This window comes from Schistocerca cancellata, chromosome 5 (genome assembly GCF_023864275.1).
Source record: "Schistocerca cancellata isolate TAMUIC-IGC-003103 chromosome 5, iqSchCanc2.1, whole genome shotgun sequence".
Lineage (NCBI taxonomy): Eukaryota > Metazoa > Arthropoda > Insecta > Orthoptera > Acrididae > Schistocerca > Schistocerca cancellata.
In genome coordinates, this window is record NC_064630.1 from 430,090,171 (window position 1) to 430,103,017 (window position 12,847).

The 12,847-nt window shown below is 40.5% G+C and overlaps 1 protein-coding gene across 1 annotated transcript in view; it reads right to left on the reverse strand.

Annotated features, from left to right (window-relative positions):
* Window positions 1-12,847, reverse strand: part of LOC126188585 (tubulin alpha chain-like) — a 129,053-nt gene that overhangs the window by 54,222 nt on the left and 61,984 nt on the right. The window contains exon 5 of the mRNA XM_049930186.1: window positions 8,672-8,959. Within this exon, the coding sequence (XP_049786143.1) occupies window positions 8,672-8,959 (288 nt within the window). The remainder of the gene's footprint in view (window positions 1-8,671; window positions 8,960-12,847) is intronic.

Sequence of the window (12,847 nt, forward strand, 5' to 3'; positions counted from 1 at the left end):
CATCACGTTTCTGACTTTGATAAAGGTCGAATTGTAGCCTATCATGATTGCAGTTTATCGTATTGCAACATTGCTGCTTGTGTTGGTCGATATCCAATGACTGTTAGCAGAATATAGAATTGGTGGGTTCAGGAGGGTAATACGGAACCCCGTGCTGGATCCCAGTGGCCTTGTATCACTAGCAGTTGATATGGCAGGCATTTTATCCACATGGAGGTAATGGATCATGCAGCCACATCTCGATCCCTGAGTCAACAGATGGGGATGTTTGCAAGACAACAACTATCTGCATGAACAGTATGATGTTTACAGCAGCATGGACTATCGGCTCAGAGACCATGGTTGTGGTTACCCTTCATGCTGAATCACAGACAGGAGCACTGGCATTGGTGTACTCAATGATGAACCTGGGTGCATGAATGGCAAAACGTCATTTGTTTTGGATGAATCCAGGTTCTGTTTACAGTATCATGATGGTCGCATCCATGTTTGCCGACATTGCAGTGAACGCACATTGGAAGCGTGTATTCGTCATCACCATACTGGCATATCACCCGGTGTGATGGTATGGGATGCAATTGGTGACATGTCTTGGTCACCTCTTGTTCGCGTTGACGGCACTTTGAACAGTGGACGTTACATTTCAGATGTGTTACGACCTGTGGCTCTACCCTTCATTCGATCCCTGCAAAACCCTACCTTTCAGCTGGATCATGCACAGCTGCATGTTGCAGGTCCTGTATGGGCCTTTCTGGATACAGAAAATGTTCAACTGCTGCCCTGGCCAGCACATTCTCCAGATCTCTCACCAATTGAAAACGTCTGGTCAATGGTGGCTGAGCAACTGGCTTGTCACAATATGCCAGTCACTACTCTTGATGAACTGTGGTATTATGTTGAAGCTGCTTGGGCAGCTGTACCTGTACATGCCATCCAAGCTCTGTTTGACTCAATGCCCAGTCGTATCACGGCTGTTATTATGGCCAGAGGTGGTTGTTCTGGGTACTGAGTTCTCAGGATCTATGCACCCAAATTGCATGAAAATGTAATCACATGTCAGTTTTAGTATAATATATCATCCGCATTTCTTCTCGGTGTAGCAATTTTAATGGCCATTAGTGTATCTGAGTATCTAGAGTTAAGGATTGAAAACTCCTGTTAGCTATATAGCAAGCAGCAATATTTACTGTAAAGCTTTTTGAGAAGTCAGTTACTGTAAACATTATCTGGTAATTTAAACTTACTGACAGGTAACTATTTTCTTTTGAAAATATGAGTATTATCAAGCAAATAATAAGCTAAAAATAGGAAATAAACATCAGATACTAGGATAACTGATAAGACGAAAACAGTTTTCAAAGTAATAACTTTTTTTAAATTTATATGCTTATATTTAGCATAAATAACATAGTGATAGTTTAGTGTAATTTGATAGATAGAAAATCTAGTCACCAGTGGTGGCAGGAGAACCCACTTACAAAGGAACTGAAATCTGTGAGCTTTCAGAGCCAGTGGCTCCTTCTTCTGGAAGAAGGACTAAAGGGGAAGGAAAAGGGGTGAAGGAAAAGGACTGGTAATGGGGAGAATTTGAAAAAGTCACCCAGAACACCAGGTCAGGGGAGACTTCCTGGATGGGATGAGAAAGGAACATTAATTTTTGGGGGTGGCACCAGACGAGATTAGAAAAACTGAGAGCTTAAAGGTGGAAGATAGGGTAATAATCAAAACAGAGATTATTGACAAAACATTTTGCAACAGCTAGTAAAAGTGGAAAACTAAGTGAATTGTATGTGGTGGAGGTGAGGGATGGGGAAAAATACACAGGTCAGAAAATAAAAGAAAACTAAAAGGGAGTGAAGAAAGAAATAGTTACAGAGAATGTATGTTGAGACCAAAGAAATAAAAGTAAAGTAAGGCCAGGTGGGTGGTGAGAACCAAGCACGTCATTACACAAGTTCCCATCTGCAGAGCTCTGAGGAATTGGTGTCTGAGGAAAGAATCCAGATGGCACCTGTGGTGAAACAGGCATTGAGTTCATGACTTTCATGAGCTTGCTCTGCAACAGGATATTGTGTGTTGCCTCTGCCTATGCCCATTCATCCTATCTGATAACTTGGTCACGGTCAAGCCAACGTAACAGGCCAAACAGTGTTCACATAACAGTTTGTACATGAAACGTGTCATTTCACATGTTGCTCTCCCTTTGATAGTATATGCTTTGCCAGTTACAGGGCTGGCATAGGTGGTGGCAGGATGGTGTTTATGGCAAGTCTTAAGTTGGGGTGGTCACAGGGGTAGGAGGCATGGGCTAGGGAAATGGGTGCAGAAGTAGTACAGGTTTCGACAAGGATACTGCTGAGATTGGGGGCAATGAAAAGCTATTCTAGATGCAGTGGGCAAAATGTCAGACAGAACTGACTGCATTTCAAGCATGATTTTAGAAAGTCATAGCCTTGTTGAAGTAGCTGATTAATATATTCAAGACCAGACAACAGTGATAGTTTGTAAAGATTATGTTTCTACAATACGCTTGTGTTTTGTTAATGTATACCATTTAAACATGTGGTACAGAGTTGGACTTTTTTTTGAATACTCTTATACTTCATTGTGATTCATCCTACAGAGTGTCTGTTGTTTGAGGCTTCATACTGCTGGTATCTGAACATACTCATGATGAGGTACCACCAATGAGCATATATGAAGTTTTATAGTGCAAAATCAAAACAAACATCCAATGGTTTTTTTCATTCACTGAAACATGGTGTTCTGAAAATCTGCATGTGAAGGAAGGTTGTCTGGGATGTGGTACGAGTCAAGTTACCGTATTTACTCGAATATAAGCCGCACTCGAATCTAAGCCGCACCTGAAAAATGAGACTCGAAATGAAGGGAAAAAAAATTTCCCGAATCTAAGCCGCAACTGAAATTTGAGACTCGAAATTCAAGGGGAGAGAAAAGTTTTAGGCCGCACCTCCAAATCGAAACAAAGTTGGTCCATTGTAATATGAGACACAATTTAGGTCGAATGAATGACGATACAGCTACAGTAGTTTGGTTCGAGTCGTAAGCTTAGCAGTTAAGCTTTACCACGTAGCCATTGCTATGCGTCAGGCTCTCCGTCCGTATTTATACGGGTGCCCTTCCTTTTTCACGTGCTTCGTCTGGTTTGAATCGATTGCTTATTTTGCTTTGAGCTGATAAGTGCCGTTTTCTTTGTTATAGGAGTTTGCGTCACTCTTAAGCTGAAAATGCATTACTGCACTGTGTCATGCATTGTTTGTCGCATTCTGATAGTGCATGTTTACGGCCTGTCACGGCTCGCGGCATGGCTTGCTTTTGTGCGCGCTACCGCCGCGTACAATTAAAAAAAAAAGAGAGGAATCGTCTCATTAGCGAAACAATGGCAAGAGACTGCTATTTGTTGTTACTTACACTGCTGCTTTCTTTGATAATGATCAACAAGAATCAAATAATAGACTGCGTATGATAGAACATGTTCTGAATGAGAGTTAGGTGAAAATTTTTCTCCGTTTGAAAATCTTTGCGGCCGCTTCTTTATTACATCAATTTCTGCACAGAAATTAGAGTCATCTTAGATTTAAAAATCTAGTCACTTGCCGTGCTTCATTTCTGACTGTATCACTGTTAGGCATAAGAATAATACGAATGTAAACATGACACGATACGTATATTCTTCCGCGTTTGCTGTTGTCTCACTCTAGTTTCGTAGTTTATTAGGCAGACAGGATTTAAATGAGAGAGCAGCAAACACGAAAGAATACATGGTAAAATGTTTATATTCGTATTATTCTTATGGTGAAGAGAATACTGGATGTGATTCAAATTTCATCAGGTTCCTATTAGCAACCATCTCTTCTCACAGATAGGAAAAAATTCAGAACGTAGAGTTGGCCATATTGACAAACATCCCAAACAGTCTTGCCAGTCAGATTTTTGTAGTACACTGAAATTGTGCTACATTCGAAGATGAAAAATACGGAATTTGTATTTACTTCGTTGGATAATGTATGAAAATGCAGTGGTCGAAACTCACGGCGGAGAAAAAAAGCTCGTCTTCCACTTTTTTTTTAAAATTAATTTACTGACGCAGAGGTTTTGGTGCCAGTATTTATCTTTGTGCCTACAGAGCATGCCTGCATAGCGCTACATATATTTGATGGCAGAAGTTAGTTGTGGGCACGTACCAACATTTTTCATAACTTCCGCTTGCTTTGCACTCGATTCTAAGCCACAGGCGGTTTTTTGGATTACGAAAACTGGAAAAAAAGTGCAGCTTAGATTCGAGTAAATATGGTATACATCAACAGCCAGGTGTAGTCACTTATGCCTTTGTCAGTAAACTAACTGCAGTTTATAATTAGTGGGAATTTATTTATACTGCCAATTACTAGAATTACTTTTAAGTTATTTTATATATTTACTCAAGGAGAAAAATATTTTTTTTAAAAAAAAAGGTATTGCTTCTTCTCTTATAGTGTTAAATTTACTTTACTCAGATAATGATCAGTTTCTTATACATTGCCAACATGAAGAATTGTTTAATACAAACATTAGAGTTTAATACAAACGTTAGAGAATTCACAACTTTCACTCATCGGAGACAATATGAATTGACAGTAAGTTCAAAAGATGTTTTATATGTTGAATTGATAATACACAAACAACAAGAGTGTGCACACACCAGGCATATACAGGAAGTTAACTAAATGAAGTTGAAAGGGAATTCCCCAAAGAGAGTGTGTCAAAAACCCAAAAGCTGCTGTAGAGCACCCGTCCACCCACTGGCAGTGGAGAGCACAGGGGAGGTCCAGAGGTGAAGGAACATCTGCTGGTGGCAATGACAGTCAGTCAGGAATCACAATGGTGCAGTGACCAGTAGTGACAGGACAGTCTTGAGGGGGAAATGACTGGACCATTTCTCAAAGGAGGTAGAGGTTCTACAAAGACAATACAAACCTTGTAGTCCTGGAGCCAATGAGGAGGGCAGAAGGGTTGGCCTGTGTGGGAAACAGGAACTGATTGGCTGCAAACCAGGGAAGGTTGCTGGAGGAGAGGAATAAAAATGGTAAGGCAGCTGGTGGTGTTAATGGATGCAGACATGTTGTTCAGGGAGAATGTGGTAGGATCAAAGGAAAGAGATGCGGTTAGTGGATGGGTCATCCAAACAGTGTGGGGCAGCATGCAGCATGAGGAGCATGCTATCGCACAGTTGAAGAGATAGATCATTGATGTGATATGGTGTAATGTTGATGGGGAATGTGATAATACTGGCAGGCATAGGGGGCAATGACTTGATGTCAGGCAGATGAAGTGAAGACATTTTTCTCAGAAAATTAAGGAAGAGGGCACCCCTGGGGAGGAGTATGTGAGGATCCTGTCATCTGAAGATAAGAGAGGTAAACATATTACATGCAGCACTTGCACTGGGAGACTCATAAGCAGACATCTGTAGACTGTGACACTAGGGGGAGGAATCACCACTGGAAGGGGGCTTGTGCAGAGCATGAGTGGGAGCAAAATCATCATTTAGTGTCCAAGGAGATTTCATCCTGTTGATGGAGACAATCTGATGTTTGCAGTGCAGACAGATGCCTATAATGTAGTCTGTTCAGCCAAGCACTTTGTACAGACCCGAACATGAGGACTGTAAAGTCACATGGACAGAAACATTCCAGAACATGAAATTCACAATGAGGCAAGTTTTTATGAATGAACACATGAAGCATGGAGTGAGGGTGGGGAGGAGGAATGTGTATTTGAGTGAGGTGAGAGTGGACTCTTCGAGAAGGGTGGGGGGTGTGGCCAGATGCAGTTCATGACAAACTCAGTGGGGAGGACCAGTGGCTCGCCATATAGAAGCTCAACCAATAAGGAGTTGAGGTCACCTTCAAAAGAGGTGCATATGGTGAGGACATCAGAGGGGTGCTTCTGATCAGGAGCCAGTAGGGCATCAGTGCAGCTTTGAGGGTCTGGTGGCACTGCTTGATTATCCCATTACTCTAAGGATGATAAGCCATTTTGTGGAATTTGTTGGTACCACATGGCACACAATCTGGAAAAGAACAATGTCTCAAACTGCCTCTTCCTGTGAGGTGTTTTTCTTGTTGTGGGTTAATTTTAAGGAACTGATATTTTCTGAGATGCCAAGTCTTTACTTGTTCCCTGTAGTAACAGTTACCTTCTTTTCTGAATTTCCTGATTGCTGACTTGTTTTCTCTGATGATGTGCTCCTGCTATGTAGTGCCATGTATTTGACCACCAACTTCTTTTCTGAATGCAGAGGGGCAAATGCTATAAGAGAGCTCCCACATTCAAAAAACTCACTACAAATTCACAAACATGGTTTCTGTAATTCTTCTATATTCTTCTGGGCATTGTCATGGAGCAGAAACACCCACTGAACAGCTTCTTGAGAAACTTCATCTTGACATCCTCCAGTTATCTTGTCAGGATATTTTGGCAGTAAGCTAGTGCGATGGTTTGCTTGTTATGAGCATAATCTATTAGTACACCACAGTGGTCCCTTTCTCCATGATTGCTGATCTTTACCACTTTTAGTGGTGGTGAATCCAAGTGTTTCAACTGACTGCTTTGCTATTTTGTCCTAGGGTCATAGTGATACAGCTGGACCCATCTATGCTAAAAATGAAATGATCATATGGCATTTTGTAGCCTGCCTGAAGTTGTTTGGCTGCCTGGTCCAAGCCCTTTTATTTGATGCCATTTTGATGATTTGTGTATCAATGAAAATGAAATGAAATTATTGAGACAACACAAGCACCTGTCCATCAAGCAAAGAATATTACTAACCTGGCCAGGAATTGAACCCAGGACCTCATGATCTAGTGATGCTACCCACTATCCATGGTGATTAGGTGACTAAAAACATTATCTGGATTTGCCTGACTCAGCAGCAAAATTTCTGATACTATCTTGCCTCAGTGAACTTCAGGGTATGCTCAATCACAGAACCAAGTGATTGGCAATTTTGACTTTATTCATAATGTCTGCAAGATGTTGAAATGTGATCCATGACTGATTTTGAATTTCTCCACTATTGCCCTGATTGTGATACAATGGTCTGCAATGCACCAGGGCCTCCATTTCCTTTGAAACTTCCACAAAGAGATTGTCTGCCACTTTGTTATATATCATACAGGCTCATGTGGCCACATGGGAAGCACTTGCATGACCCAACCATTGTTTCATACAATGGTGTATTGTTGTTGTACACTTCTACCAACTTTTCATTGATTGTTTCATCTTTATTACCCTTCAAAAGCAAGCAACACATTAACACAGATACACCACTTTGTCAATAGTCACACAATTTCGTTTTGGCTCCTCTACCAACATGATGTACTATGATGAGAGTATTTCTTTGGGTATCAAGACTCCAGACATATACCTTTGGACAAAACAGCTTTATTTATTTATTTGTTTGAGGAGGTAATTAAAAATGTATGTGTGTTTTATGTTAAATAACTCTGGGGAAGGACATTATCTGAATGCCCAGCAATGTATTCCATCTTGTTTATATGTGTACCACCTACTAAATAACTCAGCTACAAATGAGTAACTACCTTTAATTCTTCCATTACTTGTATTCTACTCAGAACTTTCAAGTATCATGTAAATTAATAATCCTCTTTACCAGATCACCGTGTAGCCTTTTTATTATGTGTTGGATATCATTGACCCCTTTATGCGCCCATTTCTCTTAGAGGTAATCTCTAGAAGTCTCCATGATGACTCCGTGTGACATAAACTCCTTTACTATAGATCAGGACACTGAGCAACCATATTAAAGTAGTGTCTTCCTCAAGATATTAAACAAGTTCTGTTCTTTAGACACTTCACTGATTTTTAAGTGCCATGAAATATCTCACAGTTTCTTGTTGTAGGTAGGGGGTGGGGGTTGGGTTGTTTGGGGGAGGAGACCAGACAGCGAGAGCATTGGTCTCATCAGATTAAGGAACAATGGGGAAGGAAGTCAGCCATGCCCTTTCAAAGGAACCATCCCGGCATTTGAATGGAGCAATTTAGGGAAATCACGGAAAACCTAAATCAGTATGGCCGGATGCAGGATTGAACCATCGTCCTCCTGAATGTTGTAGGTAGGCCGATATATTTTGAAAAGCTGCTGCACTGTCTTTTCACAATCAAAAACATATTCTGGCTAGCTGCTTTTCAACTATTGCTATTATTTTCCACATTTATTGATAGCAACGGTGACATGCAAGCCCTCTTTGTTGATTGGTTGTTAATACTTCATGGTGGCTTCCACCAAGTCAATGAAGACATTAAAAGGCTGAATACAGGATCCAATAAAGTTCACATAGAAAGTTAGGAAAGCAAAGAACAAATCATACCAAGTCATGTGTATATGAACAAATCTAATGCTACTTGGGTTCTGTCTGGGTAGTTGTTCACCAACACTTCTTTTCTCATAACAGCCGCCAATCTCAGTGGCAAACAGCTGACCTTATGGTTGAGGATTTTTTCATTTCTCATTAATGTAGTGCAGGTGGTTCAGCTAAAATCGCTGCTCTCTACAATACATTCTGTTCCACTGCCACACCAAAACAAACATGATGTGTTTCTCTATAATTAGGTAAAGGGACAGCTGAATGATTGAAATTGTACATACCTTGAATCCAGTTGGGCTCCATTTAACAAACTGAATACCAGTCCTCGATTTGAGCATTTCAATAGAAGCATTCACATCCTTGGGCACAACATCCCCTCTATAGAGCAAGCAGCATGCCATGTATTTTCCATTGCGAGGATTGCATTTAACCATCTGGTTGTCAGGCTCAAAACACTCTGCAGTTATCTCAGGAACTGTCATTCCACCATGGAATGACTTATGAGTACACAGTACAGGTGCATATGCTGTTAGTGGAAAGTGGATACGTGGATATGGCACCAGGTTGGTCTGAAATCAGTTTGTTATACAAACTTTGAAATAACATGTGAGTCAAAAAACATTTTAAAACTAATTAAGGTTAATTAATATGCAGTAAAAATTAATCTAACATATTAAAAGACACAACAGGTCCAACAAGATAACAGCTCTTTATGTATGAATGTATGGACATCTTAATGTACAAAAGAAAACAAGAGCAAAAGGTCAATTATAACTCCATTAAAAGATCTATGAAAACTGATGGTGGATTATATTTTACCTGAAAATAAACTGAACAATAACAAAGAGGGTAAACAGATAGGCAACTGAAAGATTAAAAAATTTGCTTTCTATCTGGGCTTGATGTCCAACAAGCTGTCTGTCCGCATGAAAGGCCACCAACAATCGGCGGCCAACACAGCTGGACCACCCAGTTGCCGAACATCAGCCCAACACAATGTGCTTCACTTCAAAGACTGCTTCACTGCCTGTGCTATCTAGATCCTTCCTACCAATACCACCTTTACAGAATTGCACAGGTGGGAACTCTGCAATGCATCCTATGTTCCTATAACCCCCACTGGCCTCAAAATTCACTAGTACCTTTCCTTCATTCACCTATCCCCTTCACTCCTCCTATACCAGCACTACACAGCCTTCTATTTCACTAATGCACCCACTAGTCTTTTTCCCCAATCTCTACTTCTCTCCTTTTCCATTACCCCCATCACACACAGATTGCTTTTTCCATCAGGTGTAGCTGCTGTGTGCAGCCCAGCCTCAGCAGCCAGAACAGTAGTCAGGTATGTGTGAGCTGTGCACATCTGAAAGTGTGTGATTTTCTACTTTAGAATAAGGCATTTTGGCTGAAAGCTCAGATGGATAGCAGTCTTTTTGTTGTGCTTGTTTGTGACTCAGCTTTTCTTCTGTATAATGAGTAGCAATCTATCCTTTTCATAATGCAGATATCCCAGGATGAGCAACAGAGATTCATGTAATTAAACATTATTTGAAAAAGAAAACAGTTACAACCCAGCCATAATTCCTGCCTACTGAAGATCAACAAAGTGTATTTGACAGTGGGGTGATAATAGGAGTAAAATATGCTAGCAGGTTACCTCCTTTATTTCATGAAGGAAGACGGATGAAGGAAAAGGACTGGTGAAGTCCAGGAAAAGGGGTATATTTTAGAAAAGTCACCCAGAATCATGGTTCAGGGGAGACTAACCAGATGGGATGAGAAGGAAAGACTATTTGTTGGGAGCTGCACTGGATGAGATTTGAAAGCCAGAGAGCTTAAAGGTGGAAGACAGGGTAATATGCTAGATAGATATTACTGCTAAAACATCATGCATGAGTTAATAAGAGTGAAAAGCTAAGTGCATTGTATGTAACAGAGGTGGGAGGGGGAGGGCGAAAAATAGACAGATAGGAAAATGAAAGATGTAGAAAACTAAAATGGAGTGAAGAAAGGAGTAGTTACTGTGAAGAAATGCTGAGTTGGAAGAAAATAATGTAAATTAAGGCCAGGCAGGTAGCAAGAACCAAGGACATGTTGTAGTGCTAGTTACCACCTGCGGAATTCTGAGAAACTGGTGTCTGGGGGAGAACGCAGATGGCAAATTTGGTGAAACAGGCACTGAGGTCACAACTGTCATGTTGTAGAGTATGCTCTGCAAGAGGATATTGTGTGTTGCCATTATGCAACTTCTGCTTACACCCACACATTCTAACTGATAACACACAAAAGGCTGAACAGCTGGTATATGACGTGTTATTTCACAGGTTTCTCTCCCTTTAATAATATACGTCTTTCCAGTTGCAGGGCTGGTATAGGTGGTGGTAGGAGGGTCATGGTAGGAAAAATCTCAGACAGAATGGATCTCATTTCAGGGCATGATTTTAGAAAGTTGTTGCCTTGTCAAAGTAGCTCTTTAATATATTCCAGATCAGGATAACACTGAGTGACAAGTGGTGTGCTCTGAAGTTGATTTTTTGAATGGGTAAACTGTACCAGGATTGGATTTGATGGCCGTGGAAATCTGCTTTTGAACTAGGCTGGTGGGGCAATTATATCCAGAGAACGCTGAGGTGAGAATGGTAGTATATTTCTGTAAAGAGTCTGCATCCAAACATATACATTTGCCTCAGATGCCAAGGCTGAATTGGAGGAAATAATTGACATGAAAAGGATTCCAACTTTCAAAATGTAAGTACTGTTGTTTGATAGGCTTAATGTGGACAGCAGCATGTAGTTGGCCTTTGGTGAGGAAGAGATCAACATGAAGGAAAGTGGCACAGGATTTGGAATAGGGTGTATTCTGGCAACACACAACACCCTTTTGCAGAGCACGCTATATAGCATGGCAGTCATGAGCTCGGTGCCTGTTTCACTTCATGCACCATATGCATTCTTTCCCCAGACACCAGTTTCTCAGAACTCTGCAGGTGGGACTGAGCACTACAACATGTTATTGGTTCTTGCCACCCACCTGGCCTTACTTTACATTAATTTCTTCCACCTCAGCATTTCTTCACAGTAAGTACTCCTTTCTTCACTCCATTTTAGTTTCCTACATCTTTCATTTTCAGGCATGATGTTTCAGCAGTATTCTCTAGATTGGGTCACAAGAGTTTTTTGTGCACGGTCTCCTTGGCAGACTGATTACATTTCCCAATAAACCAAAGTCTACAGTCTGTTTTACCTACAGCTGAGTCTATGTGATCATTCCATTTCATATCCCTACAAAGTGTTACACCAATGTATTTTTATGAGCTGGCCAATTCCAGCTGGACCCATTGATATTACAGTCATAGGTCACTAATTTTTTTCATTTTCAGAAATTCACAGTTTTACATTTCTGAACATTTAAAGCAAGCTGCTAATCTTTGAACCACTTTGAAATCCTACCAAAATCAGACTGTATATTTATGCAGCTTCTTTCAGACAGTACTTCATCAAAGATAACTGCATCATCTGCAAAATGTCTGATGTTACTATTAATATTGTCTCTGAGGTCATTAACATACTGCATGAACAGCAAGTAAGGGTCCCAGTACACTTCCCGGGGGAACAGTTGAAGTTACTTCTACATCTGACAATGTCTCATTATTCAAGGTAACATGCTGCAATCTCCCTGCCAAAAAGTTCTCAAGCCAGTCACAAATGTCACTTGACACCCCATATGATCATAATTTTGACAATAGGTGCACATGTGGTACTGAGTCAAATGCTTTTCAGGAATTAAGAAATACATCTACCTGACTTTATTTATCCAAAGTTTTCAGTATTCCATGTGAGAAAAGTGTGAGTTGGGTTTCACATGACGGATGTTTTTGGAATCCATGCTGGTTGACATGGAAGAGGCCATTCTGTTCAATATATCTCATTATGTTTGAAGTCAGAATATGTTCTAAGATTCAACAACAAATTGATGTCAAGGATACTGTAAGGCAGTTTTGCAGATGACTTCTACTACTCTTCTTGTAGATGGGTGTGACCTGTGCTTTTTCCCAATTACTGGGTGCAGTTTTCCATTTGAGGGATCTATAATAGATTGTAGATAGAAGAGGAGATAACTCAGCTGCAAATCTAGCATAGAATCTGATAGGTGTCCCATCAGGCCCTAGAGCTTTGTTCAGTTTTAATAATTTCAGCTGTTTCTCAGCACTACTGACACTAATATTAATTTCACTCAGTTTTTTGGTGGTCAAGGATTAAATTAAGGCAATTCTCCTGGGTAAAGGAACATTTGACAACAGAGTTAAGCATTTCAGCTGTTGCTTTGCTACCCTCAATTTCAGTTTCTGTCTCATTTGCTAGGGGCTGGACACTAACTTTGGAGCCACTTACAGCCTTTACATATGACCCAAATTTCTTTAGGTTTTGTGAAAGATCATTTGACAATATTCTGCTAC